Source organism: Schistocerca gregaria, chromosome 11 (assembly GCF_023897955.1).
Source record: "Schistocerca gregaria isolate iqSchGreg1 chromosome 11, iqSchGreg1.2, whole genome shotgun sequence".
In the NCBI taxonomy this organism is placed as follows: domain Eukaryota; kingdom Metazoa; phylum Arthropoda; class Insecta; order Orthoptera; family Acrididae; genus Schistocerca; species Schistocerca gregaria.
In genome coordinates, this window is record NC_064930.1 from 77,821,340 (window position 1) to 77,847,003 (window position 25,664).

Below are 25,664 nucleotides of genomic sequence, written 5' to 3' on the forward strand. Positions count from 1 at the left end.
GTCTTAAGTGATTAATTATGTCATTTTATGCTCCTGACATGCTTGTTTCCCCTCCCAAATTTCAGTAGTCTTTCATAAAAAATGAAATTCAAGTAGTTTGAAATCCCACTAAGACACTCCATTTAAGTCAAGTTATGTCACATGCTAGCTCGCTGCTCCAACTATAGAAATCCTAATTCACAATGATGTCCTGTTTTGGAATTTACCTTTTAGAAAATGGGTTATATTTGTGTGTAGTACCATATTGTAAAAATACATTCATAAAACCTCCTGAAAACTTCGTTTCAGGTGTTTTGGGGACTAAGCTGCATAAAATGTGCTTGCACTACACTGGCAAATTGCCACCATGTCAACTCACAAATTCACTAACTTTACTAAAAATGTGTGGCACTGTGAAATTAATGTTAACTTGCCTCTGAGATAGGCTCTCCCACTGTTACAATGAAGAATTGTGTCATTCAATGAAATTAAACAATTACTGAAAATTGTCGTTATACCCAACTATACTTCAATTATTGGTAGTTCAGTTGTTAGAGCAGTAGTCCACCAAATTTTATGACAATGTCCATAGAACATTTGTTCGAATCTAATCCAAAAGAACATTTTTAACTTATCTGTAAAATAACTCAACAGTACTCTCATATGAAAACCAAATCACAAATTTTACGAAATTTCACCACGCTGTTTACATGTGCTTACATTTTCATTTGCTGTATGCACGTCACATTCAGAAAGATTTTCTAGTTACAGTGAACATACACTTTTTCTTGATTAGAAACAATGTTATTATCTTTGTACTGTCCAGCTAGGATCCTTATTGTTTAAACTTCTGCAGTTTCATCATCTTACATAAAGATGAAGTAAGTCTGCTTCAGACATTAATGTTAGGTTACACTCTCTAAGAGCTCTTTTGTTTGTGTCACCTGAATGTTGTACATGCTTTATATCTCTGTATAATCTCATCGTCCTACACCTCATTGTCCTGTGGGAATTTGGTCATACCTCCACTATTAGAATGCTTTCTTAAAAGAAAAATGATGTGTCTTTTCGCAAAGTAAATGCATTTATCCTCCGTTGTCCATTTTTCAGACTAGCACTAATGTGAAGCTATACAGGGTGTTTGGGGAGGAAAGGTCCATAACAGTAATAGTATAAGTAATTCTGAGCAAAAAATTTTATATGAACATAGATCCACAAATGCGTTATTAGGGAGATACGGGTATTGAAAGAAACTGTAATTCTGCAAAAGTTGATGTGCACAACATGAACGTATACACAATACATCTGTGCCATAACATGCTTTGTTTGGGAACAATGCACAGGTACATTCCATGTTTACACTATGCAATCTGCCACGGATTATGGTCGTGTGACGTATGTAGTACAATTACTCGTCGTTTGCACAGTTGTGCCGTGTACCGGTGACGGATCGGTTAGCAGTGTACTGTATGGTGTTAACTGAGTTCGTACAAGTGTTACTAGCAATGCCACACGTCTACAATAATGAGGAATATGCAGATATGGCGTATGTTTATGGCTTCTGTGAAAGTAATGCAACTGTTGCAAGAGCAGAATACAACAGGAGCTTTCTGACTCGATTACCTGATTGCAGGGTGTTTACCAAAGTGTTTATCACTTTGCGAACAACAGGCTCTCCTCCAAGTAGACATTTTTCGTCTGAGCATGCATGTCAAACTGTGCAAGAACAGGAAGAAATTATCACAAGTGTGAGCGAAGTCCCAGTACGAGTATACAAAGAATGTCTCTTCATATGAATGTCCCACCGACACATGTATGGGAAACATTACATGCAGAAAACCTGTATCTGTCACTGGGCAATTGAGAATAGTCATTTGCTTCCATACATACCATTCACTGACGACATGGAATAAACAACACACGCAATAATCATCAATGGTCAGGGGAAAATACACACCCTTCAGTGGATAGCAATTTCTAAGTTCTTTTTAGCATAAATGTTTGGTGCAGCATGATCAGTAACCTTTTGATAGGTCCATAAGCGATTGACAGGCAAGAGAGAACTGCATTTTTTGGAAAATTCATTTGTGGAACTATTAGCCAATTGAACTGGAACTACTATCAACATGATGGTGCCCCTCCATATGTTACCTTAAGTGTGAAGGATCATCTTAACTGCACCTACAGTAATCGCTGGATTGGCCATGGCGGTGCTATTAACTGGCCTCTAAGATCAACTGATCTTACACCTTTAGATTTCTGATTATGGGGTTGGATGAAATCAGAGGTGCACAAGTGAAGGCAAATACACGACATTAACTGCTTCGTCACATCATGGATCCTGGTGAATTGATTGGGAACCAACCACAGGTAATAGAAAAAGCAATGCAACACGTTATTGCTAGAGCGCAAAACTGCATTGGCGTTCATGGTGGGATATTCGAATCTGTTCTGTGAACTGTACGACATCTGTACGATAAGTGTTGATGCTGTTTGTAAAAGATGTGGTACGTCTTTTTCAGCTGAATAATGTAACAGGCATCTTGTAATGCATTATGCACTAAATGCAAAGTAAATAAACATTATGTAAAAACTGTACTTCTCTGTAACATTGTCTTCATGAAAATCACGTTACGGTCCAGTTATATTGCATATACATTCACACCAATTTTGCAGAATTAAAAGTTCCTTTCAATACTCATACCTCCTTAACGAAGCATTTGCAGACCTATGCTCATACAACATTTTTTGTTCAGAATTACTACCACTGTGTGAAATATTGACATTTCCTCTCCAAACACCCTATATATAATACATCCCACAATCAAAACAACTGCTACGTCAGATCCTGCTAACGCTGTTTTCGTATTTTGTGTAACAATTTTTTAAAAAAGTGACCCTTACAGGATTTGAACATGTGACATCTTTCTCTGCAGTGGGATGCACTATTCATTTCGCCATCAGACACCGGCTATGGTAAGTATCACTGCTGAATGTCTCCTACAATGAAAAGCAGCACCAAATTGTGCCGAGAATAATTTTATTATGCTTTGGGTCGTAGCTAATGAGTAACAGTTGACAATATACGTACCCGTTTGCAAAAGTTCTATAATTCCTTAGTTTCGAGCCAGTTTAATGATGCTGCAGGGAGCAGGGAAAAGAATGTTGAACATACTGATGTTCTAAATAGGTGGAGCATAAACGCATCACCCTTCACAAGGCTTCCACTATCAGCGTTCACAAAATTCCTTTCTATAGTTTAACTGCATTTTCCATCACTAAATATCTAAACTGTTTGCAGAAAAACCTCATAACATCAGCTAACACTCCTTAACACAAATACAGCTTTGTCTTATTCCTAGCCTGTGACGTCACCATAGCATCAGCTAATAACAGAGTGTTTTCGATCACATGGCCAGATCTTGATATTTGATGATTTTTAAGCTTTAATTACATAAAAATAACACATATTTTGTGAGAATATTGACCATGAATGCTATTTCTAGGTAATAATCAAACAGAATAACAATTCAAACCACATTTTTAACATAGGAAAACAGCCTATTCCAAACACTGCACCTGAATCAAGACTGGCAATGGTTGCCCCACTGTTGCCAATTGCTGTGCTTTCACTGCAAACACATTTGCCTTAGCTGCCTAACTTGTTGACCCATTACCTTCCACATAACTTCACACATAATCAAAGGTTACATCCACCACTCCTTTGCAGTACCTACCACACCTTCATCAAAGTTACTGTTGGTACCACCTTTACAAACCAACATTACCCATTCATATTGAGTTGCTGACATCGAACAACATAACTGCCATGTCATGACATATTTAAACCTACCACATCATACTTTACACAGATGAAATATGTCCCCACCTAAAACTACTTCCACTTCAACATGGCAGCACCATATGCTGACCTGTTCACTAGCTAATATGAATCTTTATAGGCACCCTAAATGCCGCATACTTCTTCACTGTCTAGATCCATGACAACATTCTGCCACTATTCTTCCAAGACCTTTGCAGCTTTCACTGGTCACAGCTTAGCGAGTTACTACTGTGGATGTCAATCTCTACCTCTTCGAAGGATCCATGTATCTATCTCAGCCCCTATAGAGTCAACAAAGCAAAAACAATAGCTTCCAAGTCTGACAGCTGACTACCACTCACACCAAAAGTATCTCTTACAGTCTGGCTAGTTTGGTGATGTGTAGCCTCTCTATCCCAACATGCTCAAGGCCTTACCAGGCAGGCATTCTCCCCCAAACCTCTTTCCCCACCCCAAAATGAGTCCACAAGCAGATGGCCCACAGCATCATCTACAAGATCCTGTCAGTGCTTTGTTAAGTCCAGTTAGAAAAATTGCTGCCAGACAACTCATGCAGTTACCAAACATTGTTTCTAATTCATTGGCTCCCAGATGAAAGAAGGGCCAAACAGATATGGATGTAGGTTTCAGTATTTATATAAAGATGAAGCCTCACATAGGACAGATGAATGGAGAGCAGTGTCAAACCAATCTTCAGATTGAAGGTGACAACACCATCACTGAAAACACTATTACAGAATTGTAGGGGAGGAATACACAAGCATTAAGCTGCAGTTCAAATTATGCGTAGCACAAAAATCTTACAAAGAACTAATAGACACTACATTAAAACAAACTGAATGTACATACATTGTGACAAATAAATGTGTACAATTTACAGTATGAATGACAATTGTTTTGTTACACACAATGAAAGGATAATAAACTGTAATATAAAGAATTGGTGGACATCACATTACAGAAAGAGCACAAGTGATTCTTAAATATTGATTTTACAACAATGACAGAACACATCATGTGTTACCAGCTAGATGTAAATAAATTATCTGATTACCTCGATTCAAGAACCACAAGAAGTAGCAATGCTCATTGTAAACCTGTTGCAACTCTTCCTGTACGCAGATTGTTCTACGACAAATATCAGTGTAGCTACTTAGGCATTAAGCTATCAATATGATAATGGATAAACAGTCAGTATCTGCTGTAAGTAGGAGTGGCAGCAATTTCTAAAAATAATGGCTTTTCTGTTAGTTTCACTATAATAAACTTAACAGCTTATAGCTGTTTGGCTTTTTCTTACATACCTGATGCTGCTTCTACATGGTATAATGGAATCCAATAAATAAAATGATGTATGGGAACTAAGATCAGGGTGTGAGGCAGCAAACTGAGTGAGGGGAAGCTTAAGAGTAAACATGTATCATATCTTTATAACTTTGGAGCAGTAGGGATCGGGTTTGATTGATTGTACACAGTACCTGATGTTGGCTGTGATCCAAGACATTATGTGTGATGTTATACTTTTACACTTATCGTAGCGATGGGCGAGCTTGGAAGTTCCTTCGTCATAAAATTCGGCCGCCTGTGCCTTCAACCAAGTGGTTGCCTCTTCTTTTGGGACAGAAAAGGTGAGAGTTTTGTGGATTTCCTGGAAAGAGGCACTACAACAAACTCTCAAAGGTATTGCCAAACTCTGCACAACCTTCGAAGAGCAATACAAAACAAGTGCAGGGGAAAGTTGGGCTTAAAGATCTTGCTGATTCACGACAACGCCCGGGCCCACACGGCAAAATGCCACTCGTGAAGTTCTCGAATCTTTTAAGTGGGAGTTGTTTTCTCATCCGCCGTACAGTCCTGACCTGGCACCGAGCAACTTCCACTTATTCCCAGTAATGAAGAAGTGGTTGGCTATGCAGCATTTTGAAGACCACACACAGCTTCAAGAAGAGGTAAGCACGTGGTTGAAGGCGCAGGCAGCTGAATTTTATGACGAAGGAATTTCGAAGCTCATCCATCGCTATGATAAGTGCCTTAATTTAAATGTTAACTATGTAGAAAAGTAGTATTTAAGTGTGGCTTTCATCAGTACATAATAAAAAAAATTCCAATACATTATTTATTTTTAATTCCAAAACGTAATTTACTTTGTGGATAGCCCTCGTACGTCCTATTCTGATTATGTCACAGCTCAAAGCACACACATGGTCTCACTCTGTTCAATATGGCGTGGGCCAAGAAGGACTTTACAACCTTTGGAATGATATATAAATTTATTGAGATAACATAGTATCAGTAGAGGAGTCATTTTGTGCCAAACAACCTCAAGTTTCACATAAAGGTGTTGAGCATCATTTTGGTTTGATGCGACTCCCATTTCCGATGTGACAAATATCCCACACTCGTTGCAACAAATCAGACAACATGTGCAGTGGCAGCATAGATTCGATTTTTCAGGTGAGCTAAATTGTTTTGTAGGGGAGCAACACACATACGGTCTTTCATGACACTCCAGAAAAAGTAATCCAGTGGTATGAAGTCTGGGGAGAGAGGTAGACGTGCAATTGGCCCTTCACAGCAAATCCGCTGACCTGGGAAGCAATTATCAAAGTAACCTACAGAGTATTTCCTAAACAATCTTGTGTGAAATGCATCTCGTCAAGTGCCCGTCATGTTGATTTTTGTGGACTGTGGGCAAAGCTCTCCCTAACCTGTTCGACGTGATCATCAACAAGCAGGAGTCCTGGTGATTTATCATATCACTGAGTAACCCATCTCAACAAAGTTCTTGTGCCAAGAGTAAATTGTAGGCCTGCTTGGAGGTTCTTTAGTGTATAATATGCTGTGAAATTTACAATGAACAGTTGCAGAGTCTATTTCATGACACACACACACACACACACACACACACACACACACACACACACACACACACACACACACACACACACACACACATTCCACATTCCACATTAGTGAAAGTAGCCATTATAACTGTGCACTACACTGGCATTCCTGATGCAAAATGTCAAACTTGAGCTTGTTTGCTAAAAAATGACATCTACCGATTCTGTAAGTTATTTCAATAAACTGCTATAGCATTCCAATTAAGTCCATTTTGACTTATTCTTTATTTCTATGGACTGTGTACCAAATAAGTGTTTCCAAGAGTTCTCCCTTTATAAGATAGTTGTACGAGTTTACTTAGGTGGTAAGACTTTTCCCCAGCAACTGGAGAGCCGCTCTGTAGCTTCCAGCTAACTTATATGTAACATCAACCTAGATGTTACTGACCCGACTACCAAACCAGTAGGGTTTATTATACTTCATCCAAATACTGTAGTATTTTATATTTCACTGATAACCAAAACTGTTTTTCTTCTTTGCTGAACAGTACAAAAGCAATGTGTCTATTCCATACAATTACTTAAGCCATTCATTCAAAGACCTCACTGCTTTGCTTAAATTGAGTGACACCTTTCCTAACTACTACAGTATGGCATTTCTCCGCCAACCATGGATGGTTTAATAGAGGAGGGATAAAACTGTAGTAAGATCTTACATTTATTTTTATTCAATATATTACAATCAACAGAGGTGGGTTCCCAGCCACTGCAAGATGTGATAAATTCAGCTGAGGGTGACTGGATATTTTGTATTCATACTGGGATATTTATGGAAGAATTCACCATGGAATAGAGTGCCAAATCAGATTAGTGAACAAGAAGACATTATTGCATACAATATTATACATTGTCTAGATATGTTTTTAACTGTGACTGATTTTGGAGCATACAGGATCTGGACTTAGGAGGCCGAGAGGGACAGCTACTTACATTATTAATATTATGGTGGATGATGATGATGTAGTAGTAGTAGTAGTAGTAGTAGTAGTAGTAGTAGTATTGAGATTTCTCAAATGTTTCCGAGTACACATGCTACTATAGTAAACATCCACTATATGTTCAGCTTTCTTCAAACTGCTAGTGAATTGCAACATTTTTCTCTGGCAAGACGCATATATACTTTGAGTTTTTCCGTTTTTTTTTCTCTCGTCCTCTTCCTACTGGTGGGGGAATTGAGTTGGGACAGTAGTACAGCTGTCTTCAAATGCCCTTCCACTTGATGCGCTCCTGGCCTGTTTACTGTCAGTACTGAGATTCAGAATGTTTGAACGGGGTACACCATCTACATTTGCAAACCCATATTTCTCACCCGTACTCAAAGATTTCTGAAAATTTTTAGCAAACTAAGTCTAAGGCCTATGTTACCCCGTCAAGGGCATCATGTTTTTTGTAATAAAATTAGTTTTAAGAAATTAATTTATAAAATCATTGATCTAGCTCCAAATCAGAATTAAAGTATTGGGAGAGAGTAACACAAACAAGTCTATTGTTTACAATAGACCATTATACTTTTTTTTACCCTGTAAAATACGCCTAAGAGGCAGTTCCTATTCTCTCTACACAGAATTCTTGGTTGTAACAGTTCTAAAATGTCTATTTTTACATAAACTATTACCTCTGAAGATAACAGCTTGGCACTATGTAGGACTTATTTTCTTAATAAGGATCATTAAGTTCATAATACCAAATCTTTAAATATTCTGTTTATTTGGATAGAAAAATGCAGTTCCTTGCTTTATGCAGTTTGGAGGTACAGGGACATCAGAAGTCACAAAGTGGTTTCCGTAGTTTGAAATGTATGCACAGCTGGAATCCTCTGATTTCATTTAACACTGTCTCATACCAAAACTGTGTTTTTGTTAGTGTAATTAAGTTTTTGATATTGTCAGTTCTTTATCCCGATGTTGCAAGGGTGTTCATACACAGGGGCAAGGGGGTTGGGGTGTAGCCTTTCCCCCTAGCCCAAAGGAAGAAAGTATAGTATACTAAAGTCAGGTGTTTTTCTTTCAATATAATAATTTGAAAGTTGTATTACGCAGGTTTTTAACAGGGACATTTTTCATGGTTACCTGAAAGTTCCCATTTGACTTCAAGATATTAAAAATACTCCGTACCCTCAGGTCTACATCCCCTCTACGAAATACTGTGTGGATACCCTTGAACGTGGATACCTGTCCTTAGGTGATGGTGATGTCATTTTATCTTGGGTAATTTTCTTACACAATATCTTGAGGTGGTTTACAGCTGCAAAGAGAGCTAAATTAAATATTTATTTATTTTAAGCTCATTTAAAGATAGGTATTCCTTTCAAATCCTAACTCATACTTTATTCCACAGCAGCTGTAAAATTATCACAATTTGTTTGGAATATTATTGGGAGCAGTACATTTCATTTTTAGGAGGTGATAATACACAACTGGGAGATTACATACATACAAAGTCCACACAGCAAATGTTTGAAGTGCCCTCCGCCAGCATCGATGCACAACTGCTCGTTTCATCACGTTCAGTGATGCTCCGGGAAGTGTATCCTCACCAATGTTGGTTCCTCAGTCGTCTATGGTCTATTCTTTCACACTCTGCTATTAAGGTATCCCCACAAGATGAAACTGGGGGGAGGGGGGTTAGGTTACAATATCGTGGTGGGGTGGGGGTATGGATCTTTTGAAGTTACTCAGTCACCAAAGACGCTGGGTACAAACTGCACAGAAGCAATAGATGTGTGATATATTGCTCTAACTTGTTGGAAATAACTTCTGGTGAGTTAAGATGTCATCCAGCTGCTTTACAAATACATTAGAGATTACCATATGAACTGTAAGTGTATGGTTGTATCGAAGAACATAGGTCCTAGAATCCAGGAAGCCGAAACCCACACTCCAACCTTGTCATCATGCAGTGGTGTTTTGTGGATGATACTGAAGTTTACACCAGCCCAGTATCTGCTGTTTAGTGTATTGCTGTAACCTGACAGATGGAACCGTGCCTCACCTGTAAACCAAGTTATGGAGAGAATATCTGGATAGTGAATAAGAAATCCCTTAAACTGTTGATAGTAATGCGTTCTTTTCTCATGACCTCCTTGTAATAATTGCATCATGTACACTCTGTATGGTCACAACGCTGATTTCTTCACAGCTTTAACATACGCCATATGAAATGCTTGCCTCCTGGCTCAATCAATGTAACAATTTTCTTGGAGTTCTCCAATTGTCTTCAAACATTATCAATAACCTCTCTACTCAGTGATGGTCCATGTTTACCATCCAGTGTTTAGTACTTCAGCTGTCTCCGGCTTCCTTAAAGTGTGTACTTCATTTTTCTGCCAGCTAAAGACTGAACAAATCACTAATTTACTGGTTACTTTCATGCAGCTCAAACTGCACACACACCTTCATAAACCATGGCCAATGAGAGTACAAATGAACTAACACAAGCTGATCAAGCATGGCATATTGAACAAAGGACCTTATGCATAGGAACAACAATCAATTTGCCAACAAAGGACAGTTTTTTTGATTCCCCCAGTTACTTGGATCATTAAAATGACTTGTGTTTCTAAGAGTTTTCGGGTAGAAATTATGACCCCAGTTTACATGGATTATCTTGTGTGTGTCTCAGTCTGACAGAGGCTGTGGAAGGGAAAGTTTGGCACACAAGGAGGAGCACACGTGGAAGGAGACATGTTTGCAAAGAGAAGAGGCACAAGGGAATGGGGGTTGTCGTATACATTTGTGGTCGTGGTGCAATGTACAGTGAGTGGGGATGAACGTAAGTACACATGGATGTGAATAGAGTATTGATGGAAACGGTGTGGGGGAGGGGCAGTCATGAGCGTAGAATGATGTGTTACATGCAGGATCCATTTTCATCTGCACCCTCTGATAAGTCCAAAAAATATATTTGTTATTTTAAGAAAATCTTTCATGTACAGGTAGTACACATTTGTATAGTTATTTTTGTAAATAACCACATAGATGACATTTGTCTTGACCATGTACCTACTTTCTTACCTTCCTGTGAAATATCTCCTGGAGTTCTTAGACTGAGAAAGCCACAGTGTTTTTTCAAGATGCTAATGACAATCATCACTATGGCCACAAATTGTGAATGATTATGATGGCTACATGGATATGTTGAAAATTTATGACAAATCACATGCTGTTCCATCAAGCGAAACTCTTCAGAGATAAAGCTGAAAAGGTTGTTGGGGATCACCCTTCTTACAGACTAGAATTGCTTCTATGTTACTTTCACAGTTTTCCAGACACTGAGGGTATGTATGTGTGTGTGTGTGTGTGTGTGTGTGTGTGTGTGTGTGTGTGTGTGGGCGCGCGCACGCACGCACGCACGCACAAAAGAGTATATACCTGTCCCTTTTTTCCCCCTAATTTAAGTCTTTCCGCTCCCAGGATTGGAATGACTCCTTACCCTCTTCCTTAAAACCCACATCCTTTCGTTTTCCCTCTCCTTCCGTCTTTCCTGATGAAGCAACCTTGGGCTGCTAAAGCTTGAAATTAGTGTGTGTGTTTTTATTGTTTTTATTATCTCTCAACATACCAACACTTTCATTTGGTAAGTTACAGCTTCTTTATATATAAAATATAATAGAGGGAAACATTCCACGTGGGAAAAATATATCTAAAAACAAAGATGATGTAACTTACTAAACGAAAGCGTTGGCATCTTTGTTTTAGCTACTATGAAAACAGTGCATGACAGTCAGAAGAGAGAAATCTTTGGGACAAAAAAAAGCATTCACCATTTACTTTCTTATGGAAGTATTACCAGATTTATGTTTTTCACTGCGTAAGACTCCATTTTTGTTAGATATTTTGTATTAACAAAGGAATTATACTACATAGCTTAGGTGTGTTTTAAGAAACTTGTCACCATGTACCTGGATGCCGCGTAATGTCTGCAGCCTGCTGTAAGTACTGGTTGCCTCTCACAACCACTTTACTCCACTCCACAAAGTGCACACAAACTAAGCAATGTCAAGACTTGGTATGGCATCTTTGTAACTTCTTTTTGTCAACATGCTACTAAGTTGACTAACAGTACTTATCTGTCAGTTCTGTACCATCATCAACCATTTAAAGCTCTATTAGACATACAGACTAAATCATAAAAGGTGTGTGGGTCCACACAGCACTAATCGTGTATCCGCAAACACCACACACAACAGCACTAATCGGTCACTGTTGGAACTTTGTTCATTTGTTATGTTGCTACTTTTGTCAAGATACACTGTTGAACAGAATATTAAACTTACAATAATTCTGGCATTTCACCATTTGTTTGCAGCTATTTTATTTCCTCCTATCCCAAGCAGTACCAAATTATTTTTGCCCTTTTAACTGTTCTTTAACTTTCTTGAGAGTATTTTTGTTTTTACCAGATGTGTTTCACTTTATTGAGACAAAACATCACCTATGGTCTGTACTTTGCATTTTGATTTGCTTTGAGGTAAAAAATCAGTTTGTCAACATGTTGGTTTGTATTTACAGTGATTTTTGGTTTATTTCTCATTTACATTGTGAAATGCCATCTGCTAGCACATTGTTGTTGTTTTTCTTCTTTAGACGCTGATAGTTGTGGCCTAATTTTTTATTGTTCTGCAGCACTATGTATTTCTTATGTTTTTTGCACCACACGTTTTTGCACATCGTTTTCTGTTTGGTGTAATACTTCTAAGTATGTGTTGTGGTTTGTGTTTTGTAGTGCTGCCAATGTAATCCTGACACTAGTTTGCCTTTACCTGCAATCTTTTTTTTTTTTGTGTGTGTGTGTGTGTGTGTGTGTGTGTGTGTGTGTGTGTGTGTGTGTGTGTGTAATTCTATTTAAATATGTTGATGATTATTTATATACTATGTAAGAGTAGGAGAGAAATAGTGATGAAGTATTTTTTTGGTGTTGGTGGGAGAAACCATGATGAATGGACATAAGTTTCTAGTAGTGTGAAGGAGTGTGAGTTGGAGAAGAAAGTGGGGAGCAAGAAGTGAAATAAAATTGATTGGGAGGGGTGTGTGGGGTGGGGGGAAGGCGTGAGGGATGAAAAAGGCTCTTCTTTTTCATGCAATTCCTTCAGTTGTTTTATGTAGAGAGTGGTTTCCAATGTTTATTTGGTCATTGAGCAACTGTTTTTGTCTTAATGATTTGTGTACATGGAAATTTTCGAGGAAAGAGTGGAGGTGTCTGTCTTTACTGATTCTTATGATATTCATATGTTTTTCAATATTCCTTGGTCTATGGTGTTCTTGTTTTAGATGTTTTGCATGTGTTGAATTGTTTGTTTCATATTTAAATGCTCTGGCGTGTTCTTTACATCTTGTGTGGAATGTCCTTCCCATCATTCCAATGTATAACTTTTCACAATCTTTGCAACTGTGTTGATAGATACCAGAGAGATGTGCTTTTGTATTGAATTTTTTGTTTTGTAAGCATTGTTTATGCCTTGTTCTTTTTGAATGTATCACCTACTTTATGTGTGAATTTGTTGTGGCAGGTCATTGTATGCCATTTTTTGTAGAAGTGCAGATTGTATGTATTGGTGGGGTTTGGTTACCTTTTTCATTATCTGTCTTTATTTTTCTATTTAATTTGTCTACCAATGTCTCCTTGTGTCCATTTTTAATGCTATTTGTTTTATAATGGCTAGCTCTTTTTGGTAATGTCATCGGTCCCTTGTTCCTAATAAAACAATGCCACAAGTGTGAGAATAAAATAGACAAGACATACAACACAAAACAGCAAGAAATGAAAGACCACAAGAATGCCAGATAGGTAACAAATACTCAAAGGAACAAAAGAAGACAAGAGAACAATAGAGAGATGCAAGAAACAGAAGAGTAAAACAAGGAAGGAGAGTGCAGTGGCTGTCCAACCATGAAAATAAAAAGGAAAAGCCAGCCACCCTGCAACACATTAAAATCTCCACCCTAAAAGCACTAGGATGGAGGATACAGAAGGCCAAAGGACATGCTAAAACTAAGATCGAATAATAAAACCCACCCTCATGGATGAAACGTAAAACTAAATCAGCTGATGAGGTATTGTTTGCTAAAATCAATGATAATGAGTCCGACAAACGAAGATGAAGTCACAGGGCAGCCAAAGGAGGACAGAGCAGAAGAATACGGGCCACTGTCAACTAGGCACCTCACCGACACTGAGGTGGGTCTTCACAGAGCAGGAGGCAGCCGTGGGCCACCCAGGCATAGCCAATGCGGAGCCGGCAGAGAACCACAGAGTCCCTGTGAGTGGCCCTCATTGAGGGCTTCCACACATTCGTGGTCCCCTTAATGGCTCGCAGTTTGTTGTGCATACTGAGATTTTGCCATTTCGTCTCCCAAAGCTGAAAAACCTTGCAGTGTAATAAACGAATGCAGGTCAGTTGCAGGAATGCCGATATCCAGAAGTGGTTTCTGTGTAGCTTGTTTGGCCAGCCTGTCAGCAAGCTTATTTCCTGGGACTCCGGCATGACCAGGGGTCCAGGTGAACACCACTGAATGACTGGACCGTTCAAGGACATAGATGGACTCTTGGATGGACACTACCAAAGGATGACAAGGGTAGCAATGGTCGATAATTTTCAGGCTGCTCAAGGAGTCAGTACATAAAAGAAAAGACTCCCCAGGGCATGAACAGAGATACTGAAGTGCACAAGAAATGGCCAACAGCTCTGCAGTGAATACACTGCAGCCAGCGGGTAAATAATGCTGGTCAATATGGCCACCGTGAATATAGGTGAAGCCAACGCGACCATCAGCCATCAAGAAATCGGTGTAAATCACTTCAGAGTAACGGAACATGTCAAGAATTGAGAGGAAATGACAGCAGAGAGCCACAGGTTTAACGGAGTCCTTAGGGCAACGCGAAACGTCCAGACGAAGCTGCAGCTGGGACGTACACCGTAGAGGCATACATGAACGGCTGCAAGTAGAGGTGGTAAAGGGAAGGACTCCAGTTCGAAGAGAAGGGCCCGCACGTGAACCGCAATCGTCAGCCCTACCTGGGCCGCAGATGCGGGAGATGGACTGCTGTGGGCGGGAAGGGGAGACGGTAATTCGGATGCTCAGGAGAACTACAAATGTGAGCAGTTATGCACGTCTGATCTGTAATGGAGGAACCCCAGCCTCCACCAGCACGCTATCACCAGACTCATCCTAAAAGCTCCTGTCGCTAGTCGAACCCTGAAGTGGTGATCAGGGTCAAGTAAACGCAATGCTGAAGGTGCTGCCGAACCATAAACCGCACTCCAATAGTCAATTCTGTAGAGCTGCAGCAGCATACAGTGATCTGCACCCCAATTGGTGTTGCTCAGGCAACAGAGGGCATTGAGGTGCTGCCAGCACTTCTGCTTAAGTTGACGAAGATGAAGGAGTCAAGTCAACTGAGCATTGAAAACCAGTCCTAGAAATTGATATGTCTCCACTAGAGTGAGTTTATCATCATTAAGGTAAAGTGCGGGTTCTCGATGAATGGTACGACGCCGACTTTGCGGCTGAAAACTGGAAACTATGGGCTACAGCCCATGACTATGCCTTCTGGGTGGCTCCCAGGAGGCACTGCTCAGCAACAGCAGCACTGGAGCAGCAGTACGAAATGCAGAACTTGTCTGCATACAGAGAAGGTGAGCTGGAGGGCTCGACAGCTGCTGCTAGACCGTTAATGGCCACTAAAAATAGAGACACACTCAATTAAGAGCCCTGCGGGACTCCATTCTCCTTGGTATGGATGGAACAATGAGAGGCACCAACTTGGACACAGAAAGTACGGAGCGACAGGAAGTTTTGGATAAAAATCGGGAGCAGAGTGGCAAGGATACGACATTGCGAGGTCGAGTCGTATGCTTGAGATAAGTCAAAAAAGATGGCAGCCATGTGTTGCCGTCTGGAGAAGGCTGTTTGGATGGCACTTTAGTGGAGACATATCAATTTCTAGGACTGGTTTTCAATGCTCAATTGACTTGCCATATGTTCCAGCAGCTTACAAAGAATGTTGGTGAGGCTGATAGGCCAATAGCTATCCACATCAAGCGAGTTTTTATCAGGTTTGAGCACCAGAATGACTGTGTTCTCATGCCATTATGATGGAAAGACACCATCTCACCAGATCCGGTTGAAGACGACGAGGAGATGTCCTTGTAGTCAGATGACGGATGTTTAATCATCTGGCTGTGGATCCAATCAGGCCTACGAGCTGTGCCGGGCAATGTGCAAGGGCACTGAGGAGCTCCAACTCTGTAAATGGGGCGTTATAGGATTCACTGTGGCATTTAGTGAATGAGAGGACGTTCTCTTCCAGTTGCTGTTTGAGAGTGTGAAAGGCTGGGGGGTAATTCTCTGACGCAAAGGCTCAAGCAAAGAGCTCAGCTAAGTGCTTGGCAATTGCATTTGTGTCAATAGGTAACACGACATTTATGGTAACACTTGTAGGGGTCTGGTACCCGAAAAGACATTTGATCTTTGCCCAGACTTGGGAAGATGACAAACGGCACCCAATGGTCGAGACGTATCTCCACCAACACTCCTGCTTCTGTCATCTGATAAGTTGGTGAACGCGGGCACAGAGCTGTTTAAAGGCTATTAGGTGCTCCAGGTAAGGGTGTCACTCTTAGAGCTCACCAACACTAATTTCTTCAGCGACGTCCAGCGACCACCAAAGTCCTGCCTTACACCTTGGGCACCCTAAAGAGTGAAGGATCGCATTTTCTGCTGCATAAACAATTGCTGTAGTCACATGCTCAAACATCACATCGACATTACCATGTGGAGAGATTAAACAGTGACAACACAGGTGAAAGTTTCCCAGTCCGCCTTGTTTAAAGTCCATCTGGGCAGACATCTATGGGCTTGATGCTGGGGCAATGACAAGATGATGGGGAAGGGGTCATTACCCCACAGGTCATCATGTGTACTGGATAGATGGGAGAAGTCCTGGGCTGCAAAATTGATAAACCAGTGGCCCAGTAACTACAGTGAGCCACACTGAAATGTGTAGCGGCCCCAGTATTTAAGAGGCAGAGGTCTGAGACAGTAAAGTTTCAACACCTCTACCTCTGCCTGTCAGCACAGTGCCACCCAACAAGGGGTTATGGGTGTTAAAATCTCCCAAAAGTAGGAAAGGTTTAGGGAGTTGATCAATCAGTGCAGCTAATACATTCAGGTGTACTGCACCATCTGGACGAAGGTAGACATTGCAGACAGTTATTTCCTGTGTCATCCTTGTTCTGACAGCTGCAGCTCCAAAGGGGTGTTTGAATAAGCACAGTTTCACTACAGACTGAGTTTAGGACATAAATGCGAACTCCACACTGACCGACACACTATTACAGTTGCTACACTTACTGAAATATATCTTATAGCCGTGGAGGGCAGGGTTCCGCATTGCTGGGATCCAGGTTTCCTGGAAGGCAATGCAGAAAGGAGGTGTAAAGCTAAACAGCTGCCGTAGCTCAGCCGAGTGGTGGAAAAAACTGCCACAATTCCACTGGAGGATGATGACAGCGTGAGACACTGACGGCATTGAACATTCAATGAAGCAGTTTAAGCCTCCGAGTCACCTGCTGCCAACGACTTATTGCCTGAGCAGTCTATATCCAATGTGTCTGAGGGTCTGACGAGACTAGGTCCTCAGCGGACACCAGAATCTCTACCCCATCCTCACAGCTTGTAGATAGCGGTGGTGTGGGTGCCACCACAATTTCCTTGGTCTTAGGGTTCTTCTTTTTGTACTTCTCTCACTGCTCCTTGGGTTTCCCTGGCTAGGAGGACTTTACTGGCTCAGTCTCCGGGACTGAGAATGAGCGTGAAGCCCTACAACCAGCTGCTTTTGGGTTCTTTAGCCACTGGTGGGTGTTGTCTTTCCCACTAGAAGAAACCTGGGAAGAGAGTGATCCAAAGGACCCCTTCCTAGTAAGTGAAGGTGAAGGTGAGGACTTACGCTTCTCCAGCTTAGAAGTGGGGATGGGCAGATTGACATCCTCGATGGTTGGGGGGGGAATGGGGGTGTTGCTCCAGAAGTAGGTGGTGCAGGAGGAAAATGCCCCCACTACCAAGGGGGCAGGTGTAGTCTTCCGGCTCAGAGAGGTTACTGGGGTTGGCGGTTGTAGCTCTGGCGTAAGACGATGTCATACATACAGGATGCATGTGTTCAAATTTTCTCTTAGCCTCAGTGTAGGGCAGTCAATCCAGGGTCTTGTACTCCATGATCCACGATTTTCCTTCCTTTCTGGAAAATCCTGCAGTCTGGCAAGCAAGGCGAATGATGCTCTCCGCAGCTGACACAGATGGGTGGTGGGCCACGTGAGTATTGGGACGCGATGGGCAATTAGAATCTCAACATGTGACACTGGAAGTGCAGCTGGGAGACATATGGCTGAACTTCCTGCACTTAAAGCACTGCATCGGGGGGAGGGAGATAGCACTTTACATCACAGTGGTAGACTATCGCCTTGACCTTCTTGGGCAATGTACCACCCTTGAAGGCCAGGATGAAGGCACCAGTAGCAACCTGATTACCCCTCGTACCCCAGTGGACACGCTGGACGAAATTTACACCTTGCTCCTCTAAATTGACAGACTGCAAAAGAAGGTACCTGTGAAATATGATATCCTGGACCATATTTAAGCTCTTATGGGGTGTGATGGTTACAGAAACATCCCCCAGCTTGTCACAAGTCAGTAACTCCCGTGACTTGACAGAGGATGCTGTTTTGATCAAGACTGGCCCAGATCTCATTTTGGACAATCCTTCCACCTCCCTAAACTTGTCATTCAAATGCTCAACCAAAAACTGAGGCTTCATCGCCATGAAAGATCCCCGATCTTTCCATCCTCAGCCCGATGTTCCTCCCATGGTGTGGCCAGGGAGGGGAATGATTTGGGGTCGTATTTCTGTGCATTGAATTGAGCTCGTGAACACTTAAAGAGACTGCTGGTGATTCACCACCAGCAAGAGATGATGGGACTACGCTTCATTGCGTGTCATCTGCCCTGATCACCCACTCTGACCAGGGATTCTCCCCACGGGTGCCACCCAGCCACAGCAACGGCCACCTGGCTGGATAGCCACTGCTGGGAGTCCTGATGTCCCAGGGGGATGTGCACTACCCCTTGGCATATATGGGGAGTTAACGGCACAGGCATCAGCAGAGCAATCCCTGTGTAGTCAGGCGGCTACAACCAAGAGGGTACGTGGCAACCCCATCACAACGGACTGGCTACCATGCTGGATATCAGGTGCAAAGAATTCCAGTCACCGTCAACTCAAGAAGCGATACTGCATAGGGCTTTGTGGAAAATGCATCCAGGAAGGTTTTCTCGCCCAAGAGATGGAGAATGAACGGGACAAATTCGACAGTGATAAAGTGGGCTAAAGATATCAAAGCATGATGCACTATGTAAGGCGTTCTTCCCCAATTGGCCCGCTCTTCGGGAAAATTTTGAAGAATGGAGGTCAAATTCTACAGGGAACTATCACAAAGGCCGAAATATGTGAGACTCCTTTTAGCTGCCTCTTACAACATGCAGGAACACCGTGGGCCTAATCTAACCCCCGGATCTGCAGGGGGGGGGGGGGGGGGTCTTGTTCTTTTATATTCAAAAAACAAGGCATAAATGTTGCTTGCAAAAAAACACAATTCAATTAAAAACACATATCTCTGGTATCTATCAACACAGTTGCAAAGGTTGTGGAATGGTATACATTGAAATGACTGGCATGACATTCCACACAAGATGTAAAGAACACATCAGAGCATTTAAATATGGTACAAACCATTCAACATATGCAGATCATGTAAAACAAGAACACCATAGACCAAGGAATATTGAAAAACATATGAATATCATAATAATCAGTAGAGACAGACCCCTCCACTCATTCCTGGAAAATTTTCACACGCACAAATCATTAACACAAAAACAGTTGCTCAGTAACCAAATAAATACTGGAAATCAGGCTCTACATAAAATAACTGAAAGAAATTACATGAAAAAGAAACGAGCCTTTTTCACCCCTCACCCCTTTCCACCCACCCACCCCTTACAATCAATTTCATTTAACTTCTTGCTCCTCACCTCCTCCAACTCACACTCCTTCACACTACTACAAACTTATGTCCTCTCATGGTTTCTCCCTCCCACAAAACATTCTATCACTATTCCTTACCTAGTCTTACACAGTACACAAATACACAGCAACATAATTCGATACAATTACACAAATAAAATAACATGGCAAGGTTATATTGGCAACACTACAAAACACAAACCACAACACATACTCAGAAGTACTAAAAACAGAAAACAGTGTTGTGCAAAAAATAAGAAATGCACAGTGCTGCAAAACAACTAAAAATTAGACAACAACTACCAGTGTCTAAAGAACAAAAGCATCAACAATGTGCTAGCAGACAGCATTTCCTGATATAAGTGAGAAATCAAGCGAAAATCATCATAAATAAAAATCAGCATATTGTTAATTAACTGCAAAACAAATCAAAATGTGGGTGACAATTACAGATAACTAATGGTGCTTTACCAGAATAACGTGAAATGCGCCTAATTAAAAAAAAAAAATTGTAGTTTCAACAAAAGAACAAAATACCCTCAAGAATTCTAAAGCTACTATGGACAACATGACCCCACAAATGTTCTGTAACTGTTTAGTAGTTCTAGGCTTCAGCAATGGTAATGATCATTTACTTATTGAGCTTAAGGAACAGTTGAAAGATATGTTTTGTAACATAAGAGAACTCAGCAGACTCTTGTATGAACGCAGCCGTCTACTCTCACAACCCCTGACCCCCCCCCCCCCCCCCCCCTCGGTCGACATCATACCACATGAAGTGTTATGTAGTTTCCTGCACAAACTTACAATTAGATTACAAAGAATGTGGTTTCTGTAACTTTCAAAATGTAAATGTAGTAGCCTTTGTCAAGAAGATTAATGAAGCACAATCAGAATACTTCATGTCACACAATTAGGCCTACCTAAGAGTGAGCAACATTATGAAACATTATCTCAGTTAAGTTCCATAGATACTTTATTCTACAACAGATTCGTAATTTCAAATTACTTTCAAGTGTTTATACACACACCATATGAAACAGTAATACAATGACCTAATATTATGTTAACTGGTCAAAAAATAAATAATCAGATAGGAAAAAACCATTCAACACCTGAAGAAGCAATATATTGTAGAACATTAATTTGTAATACAGCATTGAATGCTACAACCACCATAAGTGAAGGAAGGGCTGGAATCACAATACCCACAATTGCAGAAAAAGTTATTGGCTAATATAATACTATATTGAAAGACAAATACTTATTCGATAGAGCCGCAAACCTTTTTCTTTTGTAAATTATAGGTGTAATCATTCAGACACTTTGGAACAGTACACTGGAACTAAGCAACATGGTCAAACAGATTCTATGATATACTTTAAAAATTGTGGCCCTGACACTGACAATACAGTTTCAAGAATAATGTCTGTTAGAATTTAAACAAGTTAACATTAGCAAGGGAACATATATATCTTTCTATTCAACATCACACGAAACATTCTACACAGCAGATAACATAAATTTTATCAGAATAACTAAATGTAATGATTTCAAAGTACCATAACCTTTCAAAATAGTTATGGATCTTTGCTGTTCAATAAATTACTTTTACTGCAAAAGATCATAAGACTTATAAATAAGCAAAACCATCTTAGAAACTGAAGCATATTCTTACAAGACAAAATCTTAAAGTATCACTAAACAGGGGAGAAACAACAACATTGGAGTTAAAGACATAGTGCTACCAGCAATAAATAAGTCATAAAAAAACTGATACATTCTTCTCATTTTGTTTTATCAAATATAATTTTATGCTTATGAACACAGGCTTGTTAGCAACTGCCATCACCTACTACTGAAAAATGTTAACTACGCAGTGTCAAACTTTTCATTATGAGTACTCCAGTCTCTCATCCATTTTCAATCTGCATTTCTGACCAAAAACAATACGGTAGCCAGTCTAACATTCTCCTAAACTGATATCAGCTCTATAATGTGTAAGAGGAGCATGGCAGGGTACACACCTGTGACGGGAAGGTGAACAAAGGAATGGAAAAACTAGATAAGGGCAGCTGTAAACAGTACCAAGTTCAGATTGACAAGACATTCTAAATCTTTTATTTTTATTTGTTTTCTACAAAAGAATAACATTAACACAAGCTAAACTACACAATAACCGTGGAATTTACAATTAATTTGATTAGTCCATCTGCTGTGGGTACTGATGCTCTACATTCATTATTTCACAGGAACTTGTCCATTAGTCAACCATTATGCTGACATTGAGTGTTATATGCATGTGGTTATATATAGCTCCACAATGATTTAGTTTACATGGTATAAGTGAGTACTTATAATTGATCACTATTCATGTGTTACTCCATGGCAACTGTCCCACCTTACAAATCACATACTATTAATATGAAAGACCACATGTTTATATCTATTAGAAACCCTGATATTTATATCAAACTGCATAGAACGTTCTGTAGCCAGCTCAACAAATTTTTCTCCAGAAAATGTCAAAGTAGAGACAACACCCATTTTATGTCATGTCTGTTCTACAATAGAAATTACTCTTAGGTAACATTCTCTTCTTCTAATCACAGAATATCCATCTTCACAAACCATAGCAACCGTTTCAAATTTAACAACAAACCGGTTTATAGCTCAATACTCATTATGTTATCCATACAAGTATAACCTATAAGATCAATCTTCATAATGTTGCAAGCTATGCTAATCTCAGCTGCATACCACTGAACTTGTAATGCATGATTTATTGACTCATTTAATGATTTTTTTTTTTTTTTTTTTTTTTACGAAAATGAATATTAATCCAGTAAAAGCCTCTTTATCTTTGCTGTGGTAACATAGAGCGTAGCCCAACGTCTACGTCAGGTTGAATGGAAATAATCTAGTTGTGATTTTAAGAATCCACCGAATTTGAACGCCAAATAATGGCTGTGGTAACAGATTGACCCACGGCGATGCGTACAGTTTACGTTCGCGTCCTATGTAAACGTACCTTTGACGTTTATCGCGCTTATCCTAAGAACTACAACTGCAATGTAAATTATGAATACGTAGTGTATACAGGTAATGGGCAAGTTTCCGACTAGTATTTGGATTAATCTATCACGTACGAAATACGAAAAATGCGCCGATATCCATTACGTAACGTTTAATCAAAGAAAGAAATGACTGTCACAACAAAGACACAAATCTCCTTAATAAAATGGTGTGAACGCATTATGAAAAAGGCATTCTATTGGGGAGAAGATTCGTCTCTTGACAGGCTTGCCAACCGCTTTAAATGTATACGGAAAAACTTTTCTTGCTGCTAAACTGAAAGAATTGGATACAACGTAATAGGCTTGCTCACGAGCAGTAATGACATGGCACATTTATAAGAAATGCCAACTTTGAAATAAAAAATAAGAGCACATACTGGACACATTGTCTAATGCAATCACACCGTACAATAAAATTTAAAAGTGCCACCGGCTTTTCTTATCGTGTTGCTTTTGCCCAGAAACTTAAGATAATCTACATACAACGACAAAGTTCCGACATTCTTTGAAAGAACCAGAAAATTATAGCTACCAATTCATCAGCAAGTACTATGTCAGCAAATTAAGTTATCTACGATTCAACGCATATATTCTCACTTACTATCCGCCATATTCAGTCTTCGTAATGCATTAGCGAACTTTTTTCAGAAATCTTGAATGCGCTTCGAAAATTTACCCCTTGACTTCTTTACCGAAAACAATGCATTTACAATACGTACAATATGCATCTTCGAAGTACATTATTATTTCTAGGAAAGTACTTGCACAACAGAAAACCTCATCATTTCAAAAGCTGAAGACCAACTGTTCGATCATTAGTCATTACGCTTCCTTTTGTCTTTGGAACCCAAAGAAAATAATACTCTGAAATTAAACATAGTTCTATATTTCTTTTTGACAAAGAGGTGGTGATAATTTTAAGAAACCTGCTCTTCACAGCAAAAATCTCATTTCATAAAATAAAATCAATATAGTAATTTTTAGAATTATTTATGACTTGATATTAGTCATTGCCGCAGATCACCATCAGTGAACACTGCTGGATACGGAGGCATATCGCTGAAGACGGTAATTGGGAAAAACGTGTGGACGAAATTGAAAATCCTTAGAGGGCTTTATCTGGAGTGTATCTTAAATGACGACACATTTAATTTGCTCTCGTTAGCTCAGTTTCTGTAAATTTATCATCAGAACGAACTACTTTCATGATCCAAATTCTCCATTACCAAATTAAGTTAAGGAATAATATTTTCATTTCATCTCGGACTGCAGCGTTGGAAGTTAAGCGACCGATATATATACTGTCCACAGTAACCTGTTTGCTTCTTGTTTTCGGTTTCACGAAGTGTTTGTGTAATAATACTACCAGTGTTTTGTAGTCTTTGGCCTCTGCACCTATATTCTGCGAAGCATTAAGTGTATGACAGAGGGTACTTCTCACTGTTATATGTATTCGCGACTCTTCTTGTCCCATTTACAGATGCAGCATGAGAATGTTATTGCTGAGTCACTGTGTGTCACAAAGGAAGATCAGTGTTTCACAATGTAGTGGAAATGTTAATTTTATACAAGGAATTTCACATGGAGGATTAAAGGATTAATGTCCTGTTGTTGACGACTTTATTTGAGATTGTGAACAAGCGTGGATTACGGTAGCATAGGGAGAAACGTCATACTATGGTTTCCTGGGGAATAATCCTGGCATTTGCGTCAAATTATTTAAGTAAACAGCGGAAAAGCTAAATCTTGATAGCTAGACAAGTCCTCTTAAATGCAAGTCGAATATCTTGTTACTGGAGCACCTTGCCTGATAGTCTCTGTATAAAGGGTGGTCCATTGATGGTGACTGGGCCAAATACCTCACGAAATAAGCATCAAACTTAAAAACTATAAAGAACGCAACTCGTCTAGCTTGAAGCGGGAAACCAGATGGCGATATGGTTGGCCCGCTAGATGGCACTGCCATAGGTCAAATGGATATCAACTGCGTTTTTTTTTTTTTTTAAATAGGACCCGCATTTTTTATTACACATTCGTGTAGTACGTAAAGAAATATGAATGTTTTAGTTGGGCCACTTTTTTCGTTTTGTTGCGCTGTAAGAGTCACAAACGTATAAGACGTGGTATCACGTAACATTTCGCCAGTGCGGACGGTATTTGCTTCGTGATAGATTACCTGTGATGAAATGGACTGTTTACCAATTGCGGGGTTCCGGCGGAGGTTCAAGTCCTCCCTCGGGCATGGGTTTGTGAGTTTGTCCTTAGGGTAATTTAGGTTAAGTAGTGTGTAAGCTTAGGGAGTGATGACCTTAGCAGTTACGTTAATAAGATTTCACACATATTTGATCATTTTGAACCAATTGCGGAAATGGTCGATATCGTGTTGATGATGGCTGTTGTGATCAAAATGCCCAACGAGCATGTGCTATATATGCTGCTCGGTATCCTGGACGACATCATCCAAGTGTCCGGACCGTTCGCTGGATACTTGCGTTATTTAAGGCAACAGGAAGTGTTCACCCACATGTGAAACGTCAACCACGACGTGCAACAAATGATGAAATTGCGCGAGAATCGGGAATCTCAAAAACGTCGGCGTTGAAAATGCTACATCAACATCAGTAGCACCCGTACCATATTTCTATGCACCAGGAATTGCATGGCGACGACTTTGAGCGTCGTGTACAGTTCTGCCACTGGGCGCAAGAAAAACTACAGGATTATGACAGGTTTTTTGCATGCGTTCTGTTTAGTGACGAAGCGTCATTCACCAACAGCGGTAAC

At 40.1% G+C, this 25,664-nt stretch overlaps 1 protein-coding gene across 1 annotated transcript in view; it reads right to left on the reverse strand.

Moving 5' to 3' along the window:
* The window catches only part of LOC126295032 (plasma membrane calcium-transporting ATPase 2-like), a 606,942-nt gene extending 583,266 nt beyond the window's left edge, over positions 1-23,676 (reverse strand). Inside the window, exon 1 of the mRNA XM_049987282.1 lies at positions 23,600-23,676. Coding sequence (XP_049843239.1) covers positions 23,600-23,608 — 9 coding nt within the window. The 5' untranslated portion in view covers positions 23,609-23,676. The remainder of the gene's footprint in view (positions 1-23,599) is intronic.
* Positions 23,677-25,664: the final 1,988 nt, after the last annotated feature.